Source organism: Mustela nigripes, chromosome 16, assembly GCF_022355385.1.
Source record: "Mustela nigripes isolate SB6536 chromosome 16, MUSNIG.SB6536, whole genome shotgun sequence".
NCBI classification, from domain to species: Eukaryota; Metazoa; Chordata; class Mammalia; order Carnivora; family Mustelidae; genus Mustela; species Mustela nigripes.
This window is the reverse complement of record NC_081572.1, coordinates 2336077-2362634: the sequence shown is the minus strand read 5'-3', so window position 1 is coordinate 2362634 and position 26558 is coordinate 2336077. Positions and strand designations below refer to the sequence as shown.

Below are 26558 nucleotides of genomic sequence, written 5' to 3'. Positions count from 1 at the left end.
TCACATCCCAGGAGGATAAAGTGCGTAATCAGCCACTGAAGAGCCCCCAGCTTCTCGGACCCTCAGGCTGCTCCTACACTTGTTTGTTCTGAAATCACCGGGTTTCTTCTTTTTTTCTTTTTCCAGACATCTTTGTGTTAGCTTTGAAGCTGTGCAAAGCTGAGACTGGCCCGCTCAGGAAATGGGCCCTGATGAGGGGGCATGTTCAGCTCACAAAGATGTCCCTGGGCTGGACGGGACCCCCTTCGGCTCTGCCTTCCTGTGCTGCTGGGTGAGCAGGCCCTCGGCTCCTTTCACACCGCCTGGCTGCGCTGCCTGCGTGGACGGAGCTGGAGGAGTCCCTGAGGCTCGCTCAGCCAAAGGCAATCCCCCGAGAAGCCAGCCGGCCCCCTCTCCAGGCAGAAGGACCGCACCTTCTGGCCTTGCTCTTTTGCTAGGTGACCTTTCTCTGGCCTTATGTCGTTAATACAAAAAGGTCCCCTTCCGGTTGCCCCAAGTCTCCCCTTTCCTCTCCACCCTCCCCTGACCCCTCCACACCCATTCCCCAACCCCTCCCCCATGCCCAGGCCCTCTGGGGTCCCTCCACCTTGGTCCAGCGCGGGGAGCCCCGCCTATCTGCGGAAACCGAAGCCTTCCCGCGGCGTCTTCCGGCCCTTCTTGCCTTCTCTGGCGGGCTTGGGCGAGGGCGTCTCCACGGTGCCCCCGTAGGGACAGCTCTCCGAGTCCGGGTGGTGGCCCGTGCACTCCACGGCGGGCATGTAGCCGCTGTCCCACATGCCGGTCCCGCACAGCTTACACAGGTCGTGCAGGCTGCAGGGGATGCGGGGCAGGAGGCGGAACTGGTACAGCAGGCTCCGCGCCTGCGAGAGAGGACAGGGCGCGGAGGGTGGCGCAGGCTCCCAAACGCCTTCCTCGAGAGGGTGAGCCCGGCGGCCCAGGGGCCCGTCTCAGTCCCTGCCCTTCCGTCTGTCCCCTCCGACTCAGCCCCGGGCTGGGACGCCCCAGCGCTCCGGCGGCCCCGTGGCGTCGCCTTTCGTCCTCCGCCCAGTCCGCTCGCGCGGCCGTGGACAGCGCTGTGCCCACTTCCTACCCACGCGACCGCTGGCCTCTGTGTCGCTCCTGCCAGCCCCCGAAGGCCACGACAGGCCTCCCACCTGGGGCATTGCAGGCGGAGACCGGGAAGTGGGGAGTGGTCAGCAGCATCCCGGCCCCTCCGCTAGCCGCGGGGGACCTGTGGCCACCCTCCCCCAACGCTGCCTTCTCAAGCTGCCGGGTCTGGGCGGAGGGCGGTGCCCAAGGGCGGGCGGGGGGGAGTGTCTGTCAAGCCGGACCACTTGGTCTCTCCACACCACGAAGGACTCTGGTGTCCCGGCCTGGAGGTGGACCAGCCCTGCGCCGCCCCGCCGGGTCCGCACGGGGCGGGGCCTGCGCGCAAGCCCCGCCCCCATACTGGGGGCTCGGTGTGTGGGCGGGGCTCTGCGGCCAGGGGGCGGGGCTCTGCACACCAAGTGGGCGGGGCCGCGTGGGGGAGGGGCGCGCACTCACCTTCCGGAGAACCAGCTCCCCGTTCATGTGCATGGCCAGGTTTCCGAAGTGCAGGAGCATCTGGTCGGTGGCCAGCTGCTGCTCAATGACGTCATCCCCGTAGATGGCCACGATGGCCACGCAGATGAAAAGGTGGAAGTAATCGGTCTGAGGGGGAGAAGGGCGCAGGTGGCGGCTGGGGGCAGAGCTGTGGGGTGAGCCCTCTGGGCCCAGCCGCGTTCCCTGTTTGCCCACCTGCGCTCCGGCCAAGGTCAGTACTACACCCACAGGCTGCTGTGACATGCAAAGGGGCAGCCGCTCGAGCTACTCCTGCTGCTAGGTCCCCCCGGGGACACTCCATCACGGGGCCAGGCGGGAGCTTCCTCGGAAGGCTGGCCCTGGCTCACCGCGAAGAAGCCTATTCACAAAGGGCCGAGAAGAGCTCCTGACCGTCGGCGCTGGGTCAGAACGCGGCCAGTGGGCTGTGGACACGCCATCGAGAACGTTCTAGCAGCCACCCTCCGCTCAGCGCCTTCCTCCCTCCCGGCTGAACATCCCAACTCTTGCCCCAGAGATGACCCCTAAGTTTGTTGCTAAGAAATGGAGACATCCTAACAGGGAGGAGCGAGACAGCCCCGGGGGGCCCCCACGGAGCGTCGGGATGATCCTGCTGTCTTTCACTGTCTCCTCACGGACCCCACGGAGGACCCTGCTGCCCTCCCTAGAGACCACCTCACCCCAGGGCCCAGCAACACCAGGCACCCGGCAGGACGCCAGTGTGCCCACGCTTGACGGGGCTCTTCCTGTGAGCTCCCCCGCCCGGATGCTGGGAGGGGGCCCTGGATGCCGGGAGGGGGCACTGCCTTTGATTCACGTGGGCCCCCGAGGGCAGAGGAAGAGTAAGGAGCACCAGGAAGCCCGTGTTTAGTCTCCCAATGTCAACTGGCCAGCCGGACGGAACAGGGAGGCCAGCCGGGCGGAGCCCACAATTCTGGCAGAGGCTGGAGTCCGCAGACGCCCCACGCCCTGCCTGCCCGGGACAGACCGACCCCCAGGCTGCCCGGCCCCTTCCTTTGAACTAATCCGGAATGGATTTGTTCCTGCTTTGGCTCCTCAGCTGGGCCACGGCAGGAGACAGCAGGATTCCGGGAAGGGGTGTGTGTGCTGCTCCTCGGAGAGAGAAACATGGGGAGGAAGGGGTGAGGCGTGTCCCACACAGGGCTGGGCAGCAGGACAGGACTAACTCCATTCACAGGACAGGCCCGGGGCGGTCTGTCCCCCACAGACACAGGGCTCACTTCAGAAGAGCCCCCCACCAGCCCAGGACGCGTACTCCTGAGGAAGTAACCTACTCCCACTCCCAGCATTCAACCACCTCCCCCTGCACCCCTGCACCACAATGTCATCAAGGTGTGGGGCCAACACGGTCCAGGGGCTGAGAAACATCAACTGATCAGTGAACTTCACGCAGAATGGCGGCCGCTAGAGATGCCCAGAGGGGCCTCTCCTGCGGTTTCCGCTGGATTCCGTGACACTTAGGATGGAGACAAGCACAGGGATGGAAAGCGCCAGGCCAAGTGGCTCCGGCGGCTGGGTGGCGCGCAGAGTCCACCTGTGACGGGAGCCTAAACAGGGCGTCCCCTGCTGCTGGAGGAACATCGGTGGAGCCTTGCACAGCAGACGCGATGCAAAAAAACCACATGTGGCCCCGCATTTTGGCCCATCCGTGCTGTGCATCCCCCGATGAATGCAGAGCGCCAGGCTCCCTCATTCAGGCGGGGCGCAGGGCGGGGGGGCAGAGGGCGCGCGGGCAGGGTCAGAGACGGTTTGGGGCACCAGCATGGCCTCGGGGACTCAGAGACGCTCCTCCAGCGACGCCAGCGAGAGCGGACTGGGCCGGCTCACGCGTCTGCGGGCTGGCCGGGCTTCCCATCTGCCCGTCGGCTTCTCTAACGGAAGCTCCTGGGTTCCACGGCGAGGGCAGAGCTGGCCCTTGCAGAAAGGATCCTGGTACAACAACCGACAATAAAATTGTCGGTACAATATTTTTCTTTCTTTAAAGGCTGATGGATCCAAAGAGACTTGCTCATCTTTGAACACAGCCAGCTTGTTGCTCATTTGGGTGTTAAAGCCGCGTGACGAGGCCGCACGCTGCTCTCAGGGGCTTTGCAGCGGATATCTGGGGAGGGGTGGTGTGTCCTGGGCACTCCTGAGGAGCTGACGGGGACGCAGGGTCTCAGGCTCTCTCCCTGAGCAGTTCCAGGCGTGCGGGGGGTGTGGGGGAGAGGAGGGCCTGGCGGCCTGGGCTGCAGGGGCCTGCTCACCCTCACAGATGTCTTTCGCACTGATTGGTTGTGGCAGCAGGGAGCGCGGCCGCAGGACGCGGTAATGAGCTCAGTCAGTGGGCAATTCGCATCCGTTTCAGTTACTTGGGAGGCGAGCTATAGGCCTGAAACCAGCCCCAAAGGACAGGGGACAAGGGGCGGGACCAGAAAGCAGTGGGCTGGTGCAGGGCTGGTGTGCGGTCTCTGCAGGCTGGGGTTGCGGGGGCGGGAACCCCAGAACCGGTGCACAGCTACCCAGAAGCGGCCCTCCTTGAGGGTGTGGCCGGAGACCAGGGCCCAGCGCCCCGGCCTGGCTCACCTGGTAGTGGGCCCAGCAGGCCTCCCAGATCCGCAGCGCCTCGGCCTCGGGGAACTCGCGCTTGAAGCACAGCAGCAACCAGCGGTGGCAGAAGAGCATCTGCAGGCCGTCCTCGCCCAGCGACACCAGGTGCTGGTAGAAGCGCACGTGCGTCAGCCGCAGCAGCTCCCGCAGGTAGAGCTGAGGGCAAGGCCAGAACCGCTGAGCCCCCGGGCTCTGCCCAAGATGCCCCCTCCCCCTGAGGCCCTCCCACGGGCCCCCAGCCTGAGAAGCCCCCACCCCAGGCCCTGGGCCTCCCTTGGCTGCATCCGCACCTGCTGAACGTTATTCTGCTGTGGGAACCCGACTCCCCACCCCGCCTTGGCTCGCCACTCCCTGATTTCGGCGGGATCAGCTTCCCGGGGAGCAGGCTGCCCCGCCGCAGACGGGCAGCGGACGGGCAGGCTCCCCAGACCTCAGACACCCCACAGGGCTGTTTCTGCCGTCCCCTCTTCCGGGGAAGGCGAGCAGATCACGCACGGAAACCCCCAACCACCTTCCCATCGCCAAGATCCACCATCCTCCAGAGCTGACTTCCAGCCGGGACGGGGCATTTCTGAACCTGAGGGCACTCGTTTCGGGCACGTCAGGTTACCACCAGGGCTGTGGGTGAGGGACAAGATCAAGGCTACTTGTGGCAACGCCCAGTTCGGGCTGCTGACTTCCGAACCCTGGAGAAGACCCGTCTCTGGCCGCTAAGGGTCACGGGGCCGTGTGCGGCCCGAGCCCATCAGGGGCCAATTGCGTCCGACCCCATAATTACCTCCCCAGGTGCCGTGGAAACCTGACATCAATGGACCCCATGCAGAGAGGGCAGCCGGGGTGGGGCGCGTGTGGGGGGAGCTGGGCAGGGTTCCCCGACTCTCAGGCCCCTCCCACACCAGGAGCCCATCATTCTCCCTGGAGACAGCTGCGAGGATCCTTTCTGATTGGCCAGCGTGAGCACCCTGCGGCCCACCTCCCCTACCCTCAGAGCTGCTGGGTCTTTCCCGTGAGGGGAGGCTGTGAGGAAGGGGTGATCGGGCTGGGCACTCCAGGAGAGGCCTGGGGCCTGGGTTGGGGCATGGCAACTGCCCAGGGGGCCTCAGGAGACTCCCCCAACCCTGCATCCTGTGTTGGACCCCTGCAGGGAGCAGCCCAGATGTCCCTGTGGCTTGGGACTGAGGAGGGGCGTGCGTTGCTCCCAGGAAGCTGGGTCTTCCCAGAGGCCCACGGCTAAGTCTCCAGGCTCCATTGGCAATGCCTGCCTTTCTGCCTGTGGACCCACAGCGGCCACGACACACGCAGCCCCCAAGCTCTCTGGCGGCCAGGGCAGGAGGCGGCGTGCCCTCCCCCCGGCATGCTGTAACCTGCGTCCCCCAGCCTCACCAGCTGCTTCTCCATGTCCTCGTCCCGAGGGCTGCTGACGAAGATTGTGTTCTGCATCAGACCCACAAAGCACCAGAAGGTGTCCGATTCGTCCAGGACCTCGGCCAGGATGGGCGCCACCAGGTCTGACATGCCCTGGAAGTAGCCGATGGCCGGGTTATACACGGCGTAGTTCAGCAGGATCCTCCTAGGGGCGCAGGGCAGAGAGCAGGCGGTCAGCGAGAGGGGGGTCTTGACATGGCCCGCCCTTGCTGCGCTCTGGGTGGCCTGTCACCCAGTCTGAAGACCCCCCTTCACCTCGATCTCAGGGCAAGGGAGGCAGCTCTGGGGACTGTCCTCAGAGTCTAAGGAAATGGAGGGGCCTACGGTAGCCTCTTACCAGGCCCAGACCTCCAGAGCAGGGGAAAGAGGCACGTGGGTCTGATTTTCTTGATGGTCGCTGCCCACCCGGGACAAAGGGCAGGCTGGCAGGGACATTTTTACGAGCTGCTCATGTTGTGCAATCATTCACCAGACAGCAGAACGTCAGAGATGCCCACCTCGGGTTCTGTGTGGTCTCATCGCTGGGAGGCCCGGAGGGAGGCTCACCCAGGGCTGGTGGGAGCCAAGCCAGCCAGGCCTGGTGGAGGCCCAGGGGATGGGAGGCTTTGCTGGTCCCCTGGGGAGGGACTGGCCACACGACGTTGACCAATTTGCCTAAATAAAATAGCTCACGAACCTCCACTTCTGGACCTGAAGGTGGACCCCAGCCCTGCTGCTAACCCGCTCCTTCGCAGGTGGCCGGCGGAGGGGGCCCGCGGGGGGAGGTGACCCAGAGTGGCAGGTGAGGAGGTGGAGGGGGACGCAGGGCTGTCCTCCCGGCAGGGAGAAGCCCGCTGGCGGGGAAGGCGTACCTCATGCTCTCCACGTTCGGGTTGTCTTCGCCGCGGAAGAACTGGTTGCTGCGATCCGTCCGCACCACGTCCTTGTCCACGGTGAACTGCACGTCGCGCCAGAAGGCTCTGTGCTCTTCCGGGGTCATGGAGAGCCTGTGGGGGGCCTGGGGCTCAGCGAGCGGCACATGCCCGCCCATCCCTGGTCCTGATGGGGGCTGGGCTGCTGCCCCGTCAAACCCTCTGGCTCCCCACTAACTTGGGGAGGGCATTGCGGGGGAGTGAAGCTGGCCACCGCCTGCCCACCGGGGCTCAGCCAGGCCGGGACAGGCCTCAGCCATTGGCTGGTGCCCCCCTCCTTTGGTGTTCTCAGCGGGGTGTCGCTGCTGAGCTCAGCCTGCTGGGACGAGCTCTCAGACCCTGACACGGAGCTAAGGAGAGCCACGGCCGAGCCCCAGGGATAATGACGCCTCTTATCCAAGCCTGGGACCCATCTTCCCAGGAGAGTCTGGGTCACGGAACATAATATCAGTGCGGGACTGCACGTCCATCGCCTGGTCGGCTGACTCCCCCCGGGTGGCTGGCAGGGTGGGCTGGAGGGCCGGTGCGGGGCAGGGGGGGGGCTTACCTCTTCTGCTGGATCTCAGCGTACTCCCGACGCTTCTGCGCCCGCAGTGCCTCCCTCTCCTGCGAGGTGGACTCGTGGTTGTAATATCGCAGCAGGAAAGGCCAGACCTCCCCCCGGATTGACACATCAATGCCTCCGAAGAAAATGGCCTGCAGGAAGCGGCAAAAGTTGGGGAGGGGCCAACACAGGGCGGCTCAAAGCACCCCCCAATCCGGGGGGATTTGTGTTTTGGGGGCTTTGCTGGGCCTGGGTGACAACTGATGCCTTGATTCAGGTCGCTGTGATTTGCACATGTTTGGAGGGAAAGTGGCAGCCCTCCATTCCCATACAGGACACAGCCAGGCTCATTTCAATGTCAATGCCCGCCCCGGTGGGGCACTCAGATTAACGTGTTGTTCTCACGTCAGGGCCTAATCCCGGTTTTGGAAGCGCCGCATTTTACCCCGAGCGGCTCTATGCAGCCGGCCGCCGGGTACCCCAAACCCGCTCCGGAGGGTTCCTTTTCAACACACGGAGCCTGGACTGCTTTACCGGCCGGGCTCACACCGCGCCTCCCTGCTCCAGGGGGCAGCCCCCAGGAGGCGGCCGGCCCCTGCCCCGCTCACCTTGCGCAGTTTGTACCCCTCCTCCACCTGGCCGAGCTCGTTCAGGTGCCGCAGCCAGGCCGCCACGTCCAGCCGCTTGTACATGCTCTCCTCGGGGTGCGTCTCCGAGGACGGCAGTTTGGGGCGGCGGATGGAGAACTGCATGCGCGTCTTTTCGTCGGCGACCTGCTGGCCCGGAGGGAAGCTCCAGGAGAGGAGCACCCGGTGGGGGGGCGGGTCGCCCGAAGCCAGCCCGCGCTCCCCAGGACGGAAAAGCCCCCTCTCCCTCCCCAGAAAGGACGGGGCGCTCTCCCCACATACAAACCCCTACCCGGCAAGTGTAATTAGACGCAATTAAAATGAAAATACCTTCATCTTCACATCGGTTTCCCGGGTCGCTGGGCTCCTCCCGCCCCTCCCACCGACCCACCCACCGGCCGACACACCACGGCCCCCCTGGCCGCCACCCCCACTCTCCCCGCGACCCCCGGCCCGCTGCAAAAAACGGAATTAATGCCTCGTTCGGCCCCACTTCCCTCTGCCGGGAGAGCCTGCAATAAATTACATGTGATTGGCCACAAACAAAGGGACCGCTGTTCCCCGAGCAGGGAGCCCGCCTGTCAGGTTGTCTCCACGGGCAGTCACGAATCCAGGGCAAAACTGCGGCTGACATTTAATTCAAAAATCAAAGGTTGCTCGATGTAGGGGGAAAGCAAGCCACACTACTGTAATAAGGGGAGCCAGCAGGAGGCTCGGTGGGAAGGAAGGGGAGCTCCAAGTCGGCCCCTTTCTAATAAGCACAGACGGTCTCTCGAACAGATAATTAAAGAGTTCTTATCACATTTGTATGTAGATTGAGCAAAATACGGCAGGAAATCTTGTCAAAACATGGTTTCTCGAGCGCAGAGCACTGACTTCCCAAGGAGCCTGCGTCCTGCCCTGCCAGCACCCCCAGCGACCAGCCGCCGCCGGGGGTGCGGGGAGCAGGGTCACGGTCACGCCCTGCACCTGGCGAGGCTTCTGTGGGTGGGGGGAGCCCTGGACCCCCCGGGTAGGCTTGAAGGGCAGGGGGTGGGTCTGGCAGGGGCGGGTGAGTGGAGCCGGGGCTGGGGCCTCTCCACACCCCTCCCCCGAGGCAGCGCCCTTCGGCCTCCCGCACCCCGGCTACCTGGTCCTTGAGCTGCGTCTCCGCGCAGTACTTCCAGCGCTGAAACACGTCGGACAGCTTGTCCAGGCCACCGTGGTGGAAGTGGAAAACCTTGTACTGGCTCTCGCGGCTGGCGACCACCAGCTGGCCGCTGGTGCAGGCCTCATCGCTGGGCCGCCGCGCGGGGGAGGGGAACGGGGCAATGAGTATGCCAACGCGGGCTTCTATTTCCCAGGATAATCAGAGATCTCTGTCCCTGACCCCAGAGGCAGGACCCACGAAGGCCCCTGGAGTTTGGCCGCTGACCGCGGGCGGACAACACGGCACCGCACAGAACCACCACCACCACCCCCTTGGCTGAAGGAGGAAAGTAACCCTGTCCTGGGGACTCCTGTCCTCGCTCCCTGGACAGCTGCCTGAGAGGCCTTGTGTCCGACCCCCCCCCATATGCTCCCTCCTCTCAGGGACATCCGGGGGGATGGCATTCGTGGAATCCGGTTTTGAACCCAGGTGGTATGGACGCTGAGAGAGCCTCCTCCATCAGCCTGGGCTGGACCCCTCTCCCTCCGGGGAAACTCACTGCACACCCAGCCCAACCTCGCCTGCCCTTCCATAAACGGGACCCTCCAGGGACACGCCTGCTTGGAGCAGGTCTTCCACTGGGGCTATTCCGTGGCTGGGCCACTGGGCTTTTCAGGAGAGATTGGATGCAGCCACGAGACAGGACACGATTGGTCCGCCCCCCACGAGAAAGGGGAGCCTCCCTCCGGAAAGCCACGGCCACATCCCGCACACACAGGCTGAACTGCAGACCCGGTCCGTGGGTGACCCGGAAGCAGACCGCAGCTGCTCTCTGTGCAGCCCCGTCCGGCTGTTTCTCCAAGCCAGACTCTCAAGCCACAGCCCGCCACCGTCACCCTGAAGGCCGGTGGAAGAGTCTGGTAGCTGGCCCAACCCGGTTCCTGGGAGTGGGCATCCTGGGGTACCCCTGCCCTCCAGCCTAGTGATGCTGGGGAGGCCAACATTTGGGAAGACCCGAAGCCCTGCCCGCCAGGACCCCCGGCACCACCAGCCGCCTTCCCGGAAGCGGCCCACAGAGGCTCTCACCTGAAGAAGAGGCGGAGGGAGCGCATCTGCCCCAGGTCCACGCGGAACACACCGCAGATCTGCTCCAGGGCGCAGGCCCTCTGGGGCTCGTCCCAGCGAGGGGTCTGCAGGAGGCCGGGGCCGTCCGGGAACCGCAGCTGGGCGTCGGCACTAGAGGGGGAGCTGGTGGGGCAGGTTGCAGGGTGGCCACACGGTTGGTTCCCTGCCCACGCAGCCATAGGCACAGGGCAGGGAGGGTGTGGGGAGACACTCAACCTGGGCCCGGACGCGAACACACGCACAGAGGGGACTGGAGGCACCGCGTGGGTGGCGGGCCAAGGAACTGAAAGAGGCCCATTCTCATGTGGAAGTGAAAGTGTGCTTGCAACCAGGGTGCACCCCGTGTCAACCGAGGCGGTAAGTGGCCCTGATGGCAGATGAGGTCACTCTGACAAGCCCTCACTATGCGACCTGGGCAGGTCCCCAGGCCCCTTTGAGCCTTCCTGTCCCCAGGTGCAAAGTGGGGATAATCCCAGGGCCTTGTGCAGGATCGCCGGGCCCCCTGCTGTCCTGTGACCACATTAGACAGCAGGGCCTTCCATGCAAGTCTTGTGAAGTTCCCACTTTCCCGAAAAAACTCTGGTTCTGTTTATGGTTCAGTAGGAGAAGATGAGGGCTACTGATGCTGGTAACACGGATAATGAACATTTATTAAACATTTAGTCTGGGCCTGGCCCTCCGGTTCATTTAGTACGTATAATCCTCAAATAATCCTTCTAAATGAGTAATGTCATGACCCCCACCTTGAACAGAAGAGGAACTGAGGCCCAGAGAGGTTAAGCAGCTTGCCCAAGGTCATACAGCTAGCAGGTGGCGCAGCTGGGATCTGAACCCAGCTCTGTGGCCCAGGTCCTCATCAGCAGATGCTTTGTCTCTGAGTTCCAAGTTCAGCAACAACACAACCCCACCTATTCTGTTTTATTTATTTATTTATTTGAGAGAGAGTGCATGTCCTAGCAGGGGGAGGGGCAGAGGGAAAAGCAGACCTCCCGCCAAGCAGGGAGCCCCACGCAGGACTCGATCCCAGGACGCTGGGATCACGACTTGAGCCGAAGACAGACATTTAACCGACCGAGCCACCCAGGCGCCCTATTTTGTTTTTGTTTTTGTTTTTAATTTAAAGTTCACAAATTTGTTCAAAACCCCAGTTGCAAAATATTCTCTTACACGGGTTCAGCCCTACCATAGGTTAAATACCGCCAGCAATACCTAGCAAATGCCCACGGAAATGCCAGCAGAGCAAAGCACGCATCAGTTCCAGGCCCCCAACCCCAGCATCCTACAAAGATGTCACAGCGATCGCTTCACCCTGCTTCCCTGTTCTCACCCAGAGCACAAGAGTGTCGGAGACGAGCAATCCCGGGGCACCTCCTCCTCCAGGAGGCACCCGGTCTCTCCGGGCAGTTCAAGCACAATCCCTCATAACTTGGAACTTCCTCAAAGATAACGCCCGGCTGTTTAGAACCGTTGCTGCTTCTAGAACAACAGCGTCCCGTGTAGGCCGAGCCGGGTCCTACCATTTCCGCGGGGGCCCTTGGGCTTTCCAACGGGACGGGTTCCGGTAGCTGGGTGGGGAGGGAGGTAGATGAGCTGATCCACTGTGGCCACGGAGCCAACTCAGACCCAAAAAGGCTGAGGCAGTTGCCGCCTTCCAGAGTGGACCCTGACTGGGCTGCACTACACAGTCATTGTGTGCAAAACAAGGCCAGTCGCAGGCCTGAAGACAGCCCCCCCACCACGTCACTCGTGCGGCATCTCATAATCTCCTTATTGAACAATGAGGCCCCAGCGGCCGGGAGATCGTGGGCTCCGCATGCTTCCCAGGCTGGCCGGCCCATCCCGGGCTCGCCTCCAAACCCGGCTGGAGGGAGGCCCCCGAAGAGGGGCGTTCTTCCCAGCCCCGTCCCCCCCACCCCACATCACGCAGCACCACCCTCCCAGACCTGCAACCCTCCCGCACACGCTGCTGCCGCCCACTAAACCCACAGCGCCGGCCACGCTTTCCAGAAAACAGAGCCAGGAAGGACACTCAGTCTGACACAGTGCGGGGGTGGAAGACCCCCGCTCCACTGCCGTGGCCGGGAGCACAGCCTCCCTGGAGCGGAGGGGCCAGTTTCAAACCAGGAGAGGGCCCCAGAGAGAGGCTCTGCCACACACCTTCGGGGGCCAGCTTGTCTCCAGGCAGAAGGCTGCTACACCCTTTCCCAGCTCCTCAGGGGGACATCATTTGCATTAATTCATTGATTGATCAATTAATTCAAGACACTGTGCTGGGGACCGACCACTAGGGCGCCATTGACTTTACCGTGTCAGCTGACTCAAAAGGGTTAGGATGAAGAGGAACGAGAACAGATTTTAGAGGTTTGGCTATTTTAAAAATGTTAAAATCTGGCCCCAATGCCTCTTTGACTTTGAGAACCACAACAGTTTTGGCGGTTTTCTCCTCCCTGTTCAAGCTTTACTCTGAAAAGAGACCCTTCCGATATATACCCCAGTCACCTGCTGCCGCGTAACAAGTGACTCCACAATTTAGCAGCTTAAAAGACAACCCCATCTTCTTTGCTCCCAGTTCCGGCTGGGGGCGCCGGGCTGAGTCGGGCACTCTGCTGGGCGCTCAGGCAGCTGTAGCAGGTGCGTGGAGGTGGGGGGGGCGGACGTGGCCTCTGTCCACAAGTTCTAGGACTGTCAGTGGCACTTCTCACCCCTCGTGGCACCTCGCCACCTGTCCCCGGCCTTCCTTACATGGCAGCCAGCCCAGCAGCGGGCGAGGCGAGGCGAGGCACCTGCTGCCCGGCATCCTGAGCCAGGTCTGGACTTGCCTACGTCACTTACACCGAGTCCCACTGGCCAAAGCTACCGGTGGGTGGGCCGGAGGGCAGGGACACGCGCAGAGAATCCGACCCTGCCCCTGTGTTCAGCCTTGACCTTGCGGGGGGGCTTTGCTTTTTTCGTTTCTCTTTCTGCATTTGGGTGAGATCCTCAGAAAACAACAAAAACTAAGAGATGCTACATTCCTTGGAGTTTGGCGCCTTCTGGCTCTATCTGGGACGCATTTTTAACGTGCAGCATTTCGGGAGAGATCGCCTAAATCAACCGTCCGCTTCATTTTCATGCACCACGCACAGTAATTTTATGAACAGCTCAAATTACACACGGCGCATTTGAATATTCTTAAAACCAAACTGTTCTCCACGTGCAAATAGATAAAAAAATACAAACTGTGCTGATTTCCATTTCCCCAGATCTCATGTCCTTACTCTTGTTTTCCTCCGGCTTCAAAGTTCGCAGACGTTCAGCTGGAGGGTTCAACGACCGCGTGTTCTCTGCCAGGACCGCGCTGGGAGTCGGAGACGCAGACGCCACCAAGAAGTCATTCCCTCGTGGCAGTGGGTCTTGGTGGGGAAACAGATGTCACGCTAAGTGACCAAGGTGGCCATACAGTCATGTGCTATTCAGGCCCTACTCCACAGAGACCCAAGTCTTCCATCAACTTTGCTCTAGTTTGAACCCGTGGAGCCCCAGTGGTCAGTCCCCAGCACAGTGTCTTGAATTAATTGATCAATCAATGAATTAATGCAAATGATGTCCCCCTGAGGAGCCGGGAAAGGGTGTAGCAGCCTTCTGCCTGGAGACAAGCTGGCCCCCGAAGGTGTGTGGCAGAGCCTCTCTCCTGGTTTGAAACTGGCCCCTCTGCTCCAGGGAGGCTGTGCTCCCGGCCACGGCAGTGGAGCGGGGGTCTTCCACCCCCCCACTGTGTCAGACTGAGTGTCCTTCCTGGCTCTGTTTTCTGGAAAGCGTGGCCGGCGCTGTGGGTTTAGTGGGCGGCAGCAGCGTGTGCGGGAGGGTTGCAGGTCTGGGAGGGTGGTGCTGCGTGATGTGGGGTGGGGGGGGAGGCCGGGGGACGGGGCTGGGAAGAATGCCACCCTTTGGGGGCCCCTCGTAATTTCCAAAACTTGGAAGCAAGCACGGGGTCCTTCAGGAGGTGAATAAACAAACTTTAGCACATCCAGACAAGGGAATATTACTCAGCGCTAAAAAGAAACAAGCTACTGAGCCATGGAAAGACGTGGGGGAACCCTGAATGCACCTCACCAAGGGAAAGATGCGGGCCGGAAAATGCCACCAACTGTGTGAGTCCAACTACATGACACCCCGGAAAAAGCAGAAGTATGGACACGGTTAAAGGATCGGTGGTTGTCAGGAGTTCGGTGGGAGAAGGAGGAACAAGCAGAGCCGGAGGGTTTTTAGGGAGTGAAATTACAGGCCCTTGAGCAACGCCGGTTTGAACTAGACGGGTCCACTTCACGGGGGGGTTCCCCATGAGTTCAGTCTCGTACTGTAAGTATATTTTCTCTTCCTTATGATTTTTTTAAAAGATTTTATTTATTTATTTGACAGAGAGAGATCACAAGTAAGTGGAGAGGCAGGCAGAGAGAGAGGGGGAAGCAGGTTCCCCGCTGAGCAGAGAGCCTGATGCGGGACTCGATCCCAGGACCCTGAGATCACGACCTGAGCTGAAGGCAGAAGCTTTAACCCATTGAGCCACCCAGGCGCCCCACTTCCTTATGATTTTCTTAATAACATTTTTTCTCTAGCTTGTTTTATTTTAAGACTACAGTACACAATACATATACAAAATATGTGTTATTGGTTTTTTATGATAATGGTAAGGCTTCTGATCAGCAGTAGGCTATTCGTAGTTAAGTTTTTGGAGAGTCTAAAGTTATATGGGGATTCCTGAGTGTGTGGAGGGTTGGCACTCCTACCTGCCACATTGTCCAAAGGTCAAGTGTACTCTGCATGATGCTATAATGGTAGATTTATGTCACTATACATTTGTTAAAATCCACCGGATGTGCACCAAGAGTGAGCTCTCACGTAGACTACGGATTCGGGGTGGTCACGATCTGTCAATGTGGGTTTATCAGTTGTGACAAATGCACCCTGTGGGGTGGGGGGCTGACAGCGAGGGAGGCTGTGCACCTGCCAAAGCAAGAGGTGTCTAGGAGGTCACTCTAGCTTCCTCTCGACTTTTGTATGAACCTAAAATTGCTCTGAAAAATAATATCCCTTAAAACAAAACAAAACAAAATAAGAGGAAGCCTAAGGAGGGGCGTCTGGGTGGCTCAGTGGGTTGAAGCCTCTGCCTTCGGCTCGGGTCATGGTCTCAGGGTCCTGGGATCGAGTCCCGCATCGGGCTCTCTGCTCAGCCGGGAGCCTGCTTCCTCCTCTCTCTCTCTCTGCCTGCCTCTCTGCCTGCCTGTGATCTCTGTCTATTAAATAAATAAATAAAATCTTAAAAAAAAATAAAGAAGAAGAAGAAGCCTAAGGAGATACACACACACACACACACACACACACACACACACACAACAAGGAGTCATAGTTTTAATAGGTAAAAATGTGTGTAAACTAAACCAAAACAAAAGAAAGTCCAACAGAAAAGTGGCAAAAGGACAAGAAAAAAACAACTCACCAGAGAATAAATACAATAACCAGTAAAATCTCCATGTTCAGGGTAACGAACTAATGCAAATAAAAGAAGATACTATCTGGGGGGAGGTCAAGGTCCATGAAATTGGCAACAACCAAAACCCACAAAATGTGGTGTAGGTAAGGTTTTGGGAAAACAGACACTCGTACACAGGCAGGGGTGGGGAGGTGCTGTATATGGGTCAAATTTCTCTTTCTGGCAATTTAGAAACAGGATGCTAAAGCCTTAAAAATATTTATACATTTTGACCCTTTGCCTTCATCTGTAGATATTGATCCTAAGAAAACAACCAGAGACGCCCCCACAAAAAAAGAATAAATACAGAAAAATCATTTGGCAAAAATCCAACACTTATTCATCACAAAAACCATCAGCAACGTAGGCATACGAGGGAACCTCCTCAAGTTGATAAAGGTCATCTAGGTACATTCTACAGTTGACATCATACTCGATGACTAGAGACTGGACCGTTTCCCCCGTGGTCAGGACAAGGTTAGCACATCTGTTTTCATCCCTTCTGTTCAGTATGGCACTGGGGGCTGTAGCCTCTGCCTAAGGCAAGAAAAGAAACTAAAGGTATGAAGATCAAAAAGAAGAAGTAAAACTGTTTCTGCGTGCAGATGACATAATTCTTTATGTGAAAAAAAAAAAAAACCTTGAAATTTACAAGACGACTAATAGAACTAAGAAGTAAATTTAGCAAGATTGCAGGATAAAAGGTTAATGTAGGGGCGCCTGGGTGGCTCAGTGGGTTAAAGCCTCTGCCTTCGGCTCAGGTCATGGTCTCAGGGTCCTGGGATCGAGCCCCGCATCGGGCTCTCTGCTCAGCGGGGAGCCTGCTTCCTCCTTTCTCTCTGCCTGCCTCTCTGCCTACTTGTGATTTCTGTCTGTCAAGAAAAATAAATAAAATCTTTATAAAAGGTTAATGTAGACAAGTTAATTGCATTCTTAAAAACTTAGCAACAGACAATTGGCAATTATAATAAAAAATTCCTTTTATAGCGCCCCCTCCAAAAAACCTCTATATAAAATACTTCAGAATAAGTCTAGCCAATGACATTTGATACTCTACACTGAAAAACACAAATCTTGCTGAGAGAAATAAAGGAAATGTAAATAAATGGAAAGATATACCATGTCCATGGATTGAGATAGTTAATATTATTAAGCTGGTAATCTCATCAAATCAATCTATTGATTCAACACAATTCCAATCGGGTCCTTTGGGTGGGGAGGTAGAAATTGACCAACTGACTCTAAAATTCATATGGAAATGCAAAAGACTTAGAAAAACCAAAGTAATCACAAAAAAAAAAAAAAAAAGATGAAAGTTGAAGGACGTATCTGATTTTGAGGCTGATTATAAACCTGTAGTAATCAAGGCAGTCTGGCACTGGTGAAAACAAGGACTTTCAGAGCAATGGCACAGAGTAGAGAGTCCAGAAATAGTCATGTAAGATCACTTGATTATGGACAAAGACGCAATCCATGGAGAAAGGACAGTTCTTCCACAAAATGTTAGATCAACTGGATAGCTGTCTGCGAAAATATTAACATCCCCCCCTTCCTTCATGTCAGACACAAATATTAACTCAAAACGGGTCCCAAAAAAAAAAACAAAAAACAAAAAAAACGGGTCCCAGACCCAGATGTGATACCTAAATTTTTAAAAAGATTTTATTTATTCATTTGACAATGAGAGACAGCGAGAGAGGGAGCACAAGCAGGGGAGGTGGGAGAGGGAGAAGCAGGCTTCCCACAAGCAGGGAGCCCAACATGGGGCTTGATCCCAGGACCCAGGATCATGACCCGAGCCGAAGGCAGAGGCTTCACCGACGGAGTCCCCCAGGCGCCCCAGTGATACCTAAAACTAAAAAACTGACAGAAGAATCCATAAAAGATGACTTGGCCACCTTAGACGAGGCCAAGGTTTCTTAGAACACAAAAAGCATAAGCCATCAAAGAAATACTAATAAACTGGAAAAAAAAACCAAAACTCTTTGCTTCAAAAATTCACCATTGAAGAAAATAGAAATGCAAGCCACAGCCTGGGAGAAGATATTCACAACACACATGCCCAATAAAACAGATGCCCAGCCTATATCTGAGAAGCTCCTAAAACTCAATGTTAGAGTTAGTCATAGACTGTTTGGATAGGATACCAAGGCAGGATCCATAAAAGAAAAAAATTGATAAATAAGACATTACTAAAATGAAAAGTGTCTGCTCTTCGAAAGACACTGCTAAGGAAATAAGACGAGCCACAGACTGAGAAACGATGCTTGCAAAACACCTTCTCTGATAAAGGATCAGAGACACTTCAGAGTAACGAGAAAACAAACACAATTTAAAAACGGGGGAACGATGTGAATCGTTTTATTTTAGAAATAGGCACGTGACGTGAAGACACTTACCAATAAAGGAGGCAGATAAGCGAATGAAAAGGTACCTGACATCCCTGGTCACTTTTTAAACGTTTCATTTATTTAAGTAACCTGTATACCCAACCTGGGGCTCAGACTCCTGACTCTAAGATCGAGAGTTACAAGGTTTCCCCACGGAGCCAGCCAGGCGCCTGGTGACATGGTTGGCCAGGAGAGAAATGTAAATAGAAACCGTAATGTCACAGCAAGGACAGCACACCTTCGAGAAAGATCAAAGCACAACGGAGAAACGGTAGTAGAGACCGCCGGCCGGACGCAGAGCCATCAGCCTCGCACATGGCCGGTGGGATGGCCGACGAGAAAGCCACCTTGGAAACACACATTTACCATACGACTCAGCAATCCTTCTCCTAGGTCTTTATCCAAGGGAAATGAACAACGCTTGTAGAAAAGTCTGTGTGTGCATGCTTAGCGCAGTTTTACTCACAACTGCAAAACCCAGAGTCAGCAGACAGGTCTTTCCACGGGTTAACGGCTCCACAGGCAATGGTACGCCCCCACAAAGGATACGAGTCAGCAGTGACAAGGAACAAACATGACCACGTAAGAGGGTGAATCCCAAATGTACTGCGTGGAAAAAAGCTAGACTCAGAAGGTTATATGAAAAGATATTCAGCATCATTAGTGATCAGGGAAACGAAAATGAAAACCACAGTGAGATACGCCCACACACCTGCTAGAAGGAACGGGACTGACCACGACCACTCCGACTGCCGGCGAGGACTGGAAGCCCCCGGGACGCTCACACACAGGGCGGGCGGGGAGGGCCGCGCGGGACAAGCACTTTGGAAAGCTGTGCGGCGGGTTCTTCAAAAGTTCGACACCCACCCGACGACCTGGGCATTCCGTTCCCAGGTAGTTACCAAGACATGTAAAAACCTCCGTCCGCAGGCAAGACTTCGTGTGAGCACCCAGAGCAGCTTCATCTGTGGTGGCCAGGAACTGAGAAGACCCGGCAGGTGAATGAATCAACGAGCGAGGGTCTAGACCCACAGTGGACTAGGACTCGGCGACAGAAACGAAGGAACTCGCCACACAACAACGCGGTCACGTCGCCAAATCGTCACGAGCGAGAAGGACCCCAGACGGGAGAAAGAGCACCCACTGTGTGACTCCGGTTATGTACGATTCCAGGAAACGCAAACCCGTCCACCGTGACAGAAGCTGCAGAGTCATTTTTGGAGGCAGGGGCTGGAGGAAGGGATGGATTACAAAGGGACACAAGGAACATCTGGGGGTGATGGGGAAGTTCATTGACTCGATTGTGGCGATGGTTTTATTGGTGTGCCTGTGTGTGCACATGCGTGTGCGTGTGTGTGTGTGTGCAATCTCAGCAACTGTACACTTCAAATGTATACAACTTAATATACATAAATTATACTTCAATAAATTTTAAAAACCCACCAATATTCAACTCAGGGCTAATACTGAATTTCTAACAACAGGATACTATTTTAAAGATTTTGGTTTTTTCCTTTTCTTTTCTTTTCTTTTAATATATATATATATTTTTAAAATCAGAGTGTGGAGTTCTTTTTATTTTTAATATTTTATTTATTTGACAGACCGAGATCACAAGGAGGCAGAGAGGCAGGCAGAGAGAGAGAGGAGGAAGCAGGCTCCCTGCTGAGCAGAGAGCCCGATGCGGGGCTCGATCCCAGGATCCTGAGATCATGACCTGAGCTGAAGGCAGAGGCTTTAACCCACTGAGCCACCCAGGTGCCCCGATAGAACATTTTATAGAAGTTTTTAAAGAAAGAGGACAGTGCTCACTGTCACGTGACGTGAAGCACATAGGATGTGAACTGGAACAGACGGTTTTATAAATAAGATACAGTTATTGATACTTTGTATCGACGCAATATATTATTGAAGTGGAAACTGGCCCCCAAATGATCACAATGATCATGTCCAGATGGCAGGATTATACATTTTTTATCGTGTTTTTTATTTCATAAATTTCCAAAAGTAATACTGAGTCATTTTGATAACTGGAAATAATAAGCTAATCTTGTATACTTATAGCCTTTTTGGTTTTTATTTTATTTATTTATTTTTAAAATAAGATTATTTATTTATTTATTTATTTATTTATTTGAGAGAGCGAGAGAGAGAACACGAGAGAGGTCCGCGGGAGAACAGGGAGCCCTATGCAGGACTCCAGGACCACGACCTGAGCCAAAGGCAGTCGCCCAACCAACCCAGCCACCCAGGTGCCCCACTTTTTTTGTTTTTAAACAAAAAGCCTATTAATGGTTTTTATACTGAAAAGCCAATAAGGATAATTTCATGAAGGGGAAAAGTCGGTGTAACTAACCGAACATCGTCGGGGTTACCATCTACCAGTGGCTTCCCAGGTGCTAATGGAAGGGGGTATTACTGACGCCGTTTTATAGCTGAGGAGACCGAGGCCAGGAACGCTGTGCGGACGTTGCACAGACGGAACGTGGCTGAGCAGGGACGGGCGGCCGCGTGCGCCGAGAGCTGACCTCAAGCTCCTGACGCCTGCGGCCCGTGACTTCCCACGTGAGTTGGGGTGATTCAGAAGAACAAAACGGAAGATACAAAGGAAAACAAAACTCTGTTTTGAAAGGCGTCTCTTTCTTTTTTTTTTTTAAAGATTTTATTTATTTACTTGAGAGAGAGACAGTGAGAGAGAGCATGAGCGAGGAGAAGGTCAGAGAGAGAAGCAGACTCCCCGTGGAGCTGGGAGCCCGATGCGGGACTCGATCCCGGGACTCCGGGATCATGACCTGAGCCGAAGGCGGTCGTCCAACCAACGGAGCCACCCAGGCGCCCGAAAGGCATCTCTTAAAGGATGCCGCTAAACTCCGTCCACACCGCCCCTCCGCCCCAGGCTCGGAAACTGTCCGCCCGCGGAGCCCAGTCCTTAGCCTGGCACGTGCTCTCGTGTCCCACTGCGCGGCTTCCTGCGGCGGCTGCTACAAATCACCACCCTGCGAGGCTTAAAACCACACGAGAGTCTCCCTCACAGTTCCGGAGGCCGCAAGTCCAAAATCAAGGCGTCAGCAGGGCCGTGCTCCCTCTGAAGGTCCGGAGAGGACCCCTCCTTGCCTCTCAGCGGCTGGTGGCAGCGGCAATCCTTGCCTGTCTCCGACCGGTAGATCCATCACCCGGATCTCTGCCTCCGCCATCATGTGGCCTTTCCCCCTCCACGTGTGGGGGATCCATCTCTGTTTTCTCTTGTTGTAAGGACACCGGCCATGGGGTCAGGGCCCACCCTAATCCAGAATGATCTCCTCTTGACTAATTACATCTGCAAAGACCTGATTTCCAAATAAGATCATATTCAGAGGTTGAAGGTGGACATGAATTTGGGGGACGTTACTCAACCCACTCTCTGTCTTTCCACCCTGGGAGGTCCGCTCTCCGGGCATTTGCTCACAGGGTCCCTCCCTGGGGGCTCCTGCTCTGCCTCTTCCTCTCACTCTCCGAGGCTCCTCACTTTGATGCCGTTTCATCCAGGCTGCTTTCTCCGGGTCCCTGGAGAAGCGCCTGGGCAGAGCTCCTGCCATGCGCCAGTGGGCGATATAGGCAGGCTTCCCTTGTCTCTCGGGAAATCCTTCGAAGTTTGTCAATCTCTTAGGTGTGTTTTGTCTTTGACTTTGCGTAAAGCCACTTGCTGATGCTCAAACCAGACAAAAACGTCCCAAGAACGTAACATTCTAGGCCCTTCTGAACACTCCTTATGAATACAGGCACGAAATTCTCAACAAATACTAGCCAACCCAATTCAACAACGTTTAAAAAGGATTATGCACCATGACCAAGGGGGACTTATGCCAGGAATCAAAGGTGGCTCAACGTAGGAAGAGCCATCGGTGTAATACGCCACATTAACCGAATAAAAGACAAAAACCACACGATCTCAATAGCAGCACAGAAAACATTTGACAAAAATCCAACACCTTTTCATGATGAAACATGTAGCCAACTAAAAATAGAAGGGAACTTCCTCAAACTGATAAAAGGCAACGATGAAAAACCCAGAGCCAACATTATACTCAGTGATGAAACACTGAAAGCCTCCCCCTGCGACCGGGAACAACACAGGATGTCCACTCCCTCCTCTTCTAGTCATTGCTGCCGTGGAGGTTCCACTCAGGGCAATTAGGCAAGAAGAGAGATAAAAGGCGTCCAGATTGGAAGGAAAGGAGTAAAAGTATCCCTATTCACAGACGACCTAATCTCGTACATGGACTATTCTTAGGAATTCCAATGCCCCCACACGAAACCTATTAGAACTAATGCACGAATCCCACAAAGTTGCAGGATGCAAGGTCAATTTTTTTTAAGATTTTACTTATTTATTTGACAGACAGAGATCACAAGTAGGCAGAGAGGCAGGCAGAGAGAGAGATGGAAGCAGGCTCCCTGCTGAGCAGAGAGCCCGATGTGGGGCTCGATCCCAGGACCCTAAGATCATGACCTGAGCCGAAGGCAGAGGCTCAACCCACTGAGCCACCCAGACTCTCCCTGCAAGAGCAATTAAAAACAAATTAATTCCACGGTGGTGGGTATTATAGAGGAGCACTGGGTGTGGTACAAAAACAATGAATACTGTTATGCTGAAAATAAATTTAAAAATTAAAAAAAAACCAAATTAGTTGTATTTCTATGCAACAGCAATAAACAGTCTAAAGTGAAATTAAGAAAATGATCTCATTTACAACACACACACACACACAAAGTACAAGACTTGTACCCTAAAAACCACAAAACCGTTGCTGAGACAAATTAGAGAAGACCTGAGGAACGAAAAGTGATCCCGCATTCATGGGCCGGAAAACCTCGTATTGTTGAGACAGCAACGCTCCCCACATTGATCCTCAGATCCAGCACAACCGATCCAAGTCCTGCAAGTGGACGGGCCAATCCTGACACACATATGGAAATGCTGCGGGCCCAGAACAGCCAAAACGACATTGAGGAAGAGGAACAGAGTTGGGGGTTGGGAGGGCTCGTGCTTCCCAATTCAAAAACTTACTACAGAGATACCCGGGTGGCTCAGTCCAGACTTTTGATTTCAGCTCAGGTCGCGATCTCAGGGTGGCGCGACGGAGCCCCATGTCAGCCTCTGGGCTGGGTGTGGAGCCAGTGTCAAATTCCCTCACCCGCTCTCTCTGCCCCTTCCCTCCCCCCATCTTGCACACACACACTCTCTCTCTAAAAAAAAATCAAAATAACTTACTACAAAGCTACAGTCATCGAGACTGAGTGATGCTGTTGGAAGCATAGACATAGCGATCAGTGGAGAGTCCGGAAGGGAAACCCATCTGTGTCCGATCAGCTGGTTTCCAGCAAGGTCAACACACCTCAGCGGAGGAAAGAATAGTTCCTTGTTTGTTTGTTTGTTTTTTTTAAACAAATGGTATTGGGACAACTGGACATTTATGGGCAAAAGAATTAAATTGGACCCCTACCTCACACCGTTTACAAACGGTAACTCAAAATGGACCAGAGGCCTGAAGCTAAGTGCTGCAGCTCTAAAACTCTTATAAGAAAATAGGCACAGGGGCGCCTGGGTGGCTCAATGAGTTAAGCCGCTGCCTTCGGCTCAGGTCATGATCTCAGGGTCCTGGGATCGAGCCCTGCATCAGGCTCTCTGCTCCGCAGGGAGCCTGCTTCCTCCTCTATCTGCCTCTCTGCCTACTTGTGACCTCTCTCTCTCTGCCAAGTAAATAAATAAATAAAAATCTTAAAAAAAAAGAAAAGAGGCACAGATCCTCATGGCCTTGGAGCAGATCACGACTTCTTCAATACGAACTTGAAAGTACATGCAACCAAGGACAGATACTTCAGACTTCGTAAACATGAAAAGTTTTTAATGCTTCAAAGGAAACCATCAAGCACGTGAAAAGATAACCTGCAGGCTAGGAGAAAGTGTCTGATGGGCACTCGAGCCCAGGATACACAAAAACACACAGAATTCAACCATGAAGAGACTCGGCTTAAACGTGGGTCTGTCTGAGCAGACGTCTCTCCAGCAGAGCCAAACGCATGGCCAACACGCACATGAAGCGACACCCAGCATCACGAGGTGTCGGGGAAATGCAAATCAAAACCATCACGAGGGACCAGCTGGCAGCCACGAGGACAGCCAGAACCAGAAAGATGCGTGACCTTAAGCGTTGAGGAGGACCCGGAGGCACCAGAGCCCCCATGGGCAACGGTCCGCCGTGCCTCGGAACTTAAACACGGAGTTGTCGCCCAGCAGTCCTGCTTCTGGACACATACTCCAAAAACTGAAAACATACGTCCACACGACGTGGGCAGATTTCCCAGCAACATCGCCCATAACAGCCCCGGATGGGGAGTGACCCAGAGGTCCGTCCCCTGACTGGGTCCGTCCACAGGACAGGCGGTTACTCAGTCACAGGGAGGAACGAAGCACAGACGTCCGCGCTAACGCAGGTGAACCTTGAAAACACGGAGACAAGCCAGTCACACAAGGCATGATCCGTGTGGATGAAATACCCAGAGCCTGTTACGCTGTAGAAACAGAAAGATTTGTGGCTATCAGAGGCCGAGAGAAGGGGGTTGGTTAACTGCAGTGGGACGGGGTTCCTTTGTGGGGTGATGGGGATACTCTGCCCTTGGTGGCGAGGGTGGCACAACCTCGTGGACGTATGAAACGCCAGCAGGTGGTGTGCTTTGAAGGGTGACTTCTGTGTTGTTTCACTGGTAGCGTGATAAGATGAAGCCACCAGGTCCCCGTTCTCCCCAGCCTGATCCACTCTGTACGTCTCCCAGCAAAGGGTCATGCACCCAGGCATGACCTCAAAAAATAATCATTTATTCAACACTAATTTCTTTGTGGGCACCCCCTCCCCGGTGCTGGGGCAGCCCCCGTCGTGGGGGGCTTCGAGCTGGTGGAGAGCGTGGTGGCAAACACAGCAAGGAGCTGTGTCGGGGGCTGTTCTGGGGGCCGTGAGCCCGAAAGCAGGAGGGCAGGGGGGCTGGGGGCTGCCACTCCAGAGCAGGGGTCTTGGGGTCTCGGCGAGGCCCCAGATGGGGGGAGGGGGAAGAGCCAGCAGCACAGACAGCCCATGGAGAATAAGTACATGAAATAAGCAGAAGATGCTGGAAAAGCCAGCAGTCCTTGGACCCGTCCTGCTGCGAACCCGCACTGCCCCGGAACCCGAAATCCGCGTGTCCTCACCTTGTTGAGTTTAACTTCCCTCCCAGCGTGGGCACGGAAATGATCTCATATTGCAAATAATTTTACATGAAAAGACACTCCCTGTAAGTCTTTTATTGCTTAAAATTTGTAAGCAATAAATAAATTCGCTCTTGTGGTTCGAAATTTTATAAAAATCGTGCAGAGTTGGCAGTGGACGTGCCCTTCCGGACGCCTCCCCGCCCCGCCCCCATACCCCCCAAGAAGTTGTCCTGGGCGGTTTGGCAGTGCCTCCCGAGCCCCGCGCACGTGCCTACATACAGCTGAAGGGCACTGTTCATGTCATTTTGGGATAATGGCACATTTAAAAGAGGACAGATAGCCTTTATCAGATAGCCTTTATCTCCCATTCGGCCTGACCTGCTGCAGTCCAGTCGATGGCTCTTCTCTGCGACACTCAGTTTTACTCAAGGAGACTTGAGGAAGGGGCCCTGCCCATGGGCAGACGGGGAGCTCGCAGGAGATCTCAGCTGCGCACAGGGGCCGGGGCACGGCACAGACCGTGCACGGCTCCGGGAGGCGCAGAACAGTGCTGGGAGCAGTGGGGCCGGGGAGGGGGGGCAAGCTGGCTGGTCTTGGGGGGTCTCCAGGGGAAGGGCAGAGCCTGACCAGGTGCAGGACGTGTGCGGGAAGAGAAGAAAGCCAGAAGGGCAGGTCAGAGTCCCTCCGAGAAGGACCCCGGCATTGGATTTAGAAACGGGTTGCCCCAAAGATCTGAAGGCGAGATCTCAAGCAAATGTGGATACACTCAACGTGGTCCATCCATGCACAGAATATTACTGGTTCTTAGAAAGGAAGGACCTTGAGGTCCTTAACAAGGATAGACCTTGAGGACCCTGAGGCGTTCACCCAAGGACAAAGAGTGTGGGATCCCCTTCCTGTGAGGTCCCTAGAGGAGTCAAATTCCTAGAAACAGAAAAACTGGTGGGGGTGGGGGCTGGCGGAGGGGAAGTGGAAGTCAGCGTTTAATGGGGACGGAGCTTCGGTTTGGGAAGATGACATTCTGGAGGTGGACAGCGGTGGCCGCAGGACAGCGTCAGTGGCTCACTCGAACTCGGTTACAGAGGTTCAAGGTACCTCATGGGTGTTTTTAAAAAGATTTATTTCTTTCCTTGGGAGAGAGCGAGGGCATGAGTGGGAGGGGCAGAGGGAGAAGGAGAATCCGCAGTCACCACGCCCAGTACTGAGCCCAGCAAGGGGCTCGACCCCACGACCCTGAGATCAGGACCTGAGCGGAAACCAAGAGCCGGAGGCAAAACCAACGGCACCACCCAGATGCCCCTGTCACGTGTATTTTAGAAGGCAGAGGCAGGGGAGGGGCAGGCGAAGCAGGAGGAGGAGGCGGAGGGGGGGAGGGGAGGAAACAGGTTACTGCTCTGGAGCCTCTGTTGCCCTCAGCTGACGTGTATCTTCTGGCCTTTCCTATCTTTCCCGCTCGAGTCTGCAGGACGCAGCCCATCTGGCTGCG

General features: G+C 55.7%; 1 protein-coding gene across 3 annotated transcripts in view; it reads right to left on the bottom strand.

The window, feature by feature from the left end:
- Positions 1 to 249: 249 nt before the first annotated feature.
- Positions 250 to 26558, bottom strand: part of TBC1D16 (TBC1 domain family member 16) — a 68576-nt gene continuing 42267 nt past the window's right edge. For 2 of the 3 annotated variants that reach the window (XM_059380002.1, XM_059380001.1), the window contains exons 4-13: positions 9913 to 10074; positions 8827 to 8974; positions 7680 to 7847; positions 7075 to 7223; positions 6468 to 6602; positions 5575 to 5761; positions 4168 to 4347; positions 1546 to 1692; positions 587 to 860; positions 250 to 315 (exon numbers count right to left, since the gene is read on the bottom strand). In XM_059380002.1, coding sequence (XP_059235985.1) covers positions 612 to 860; positions 1546 to 1692; positions 4168 to 4347; positions 5575 to 5761; positions 6468 to 6602; positions 7075 to 7223; positions 7680 to 7847; positions 8827 to 8974; positions 9913 to 10074 — 1525 coding nt within the window. In that variant the 3' untranslated portion in view covers positions 250 to 315; positions 587 to 611. The remainder of the gene's footprint in view (positions 316 to 586; positions 861 to 1545; positions 1693 to 4167; positions 4348 to 5574; positions 5762 to 6467; positions 6603 to 7074; positions 7224 to 7679; positions 7848 to 8826; positions 8975 to 9912; positions 10075 to 26558) is intronic. The other variant, XM_059380003.1, reaches the window with a different exon arrangement.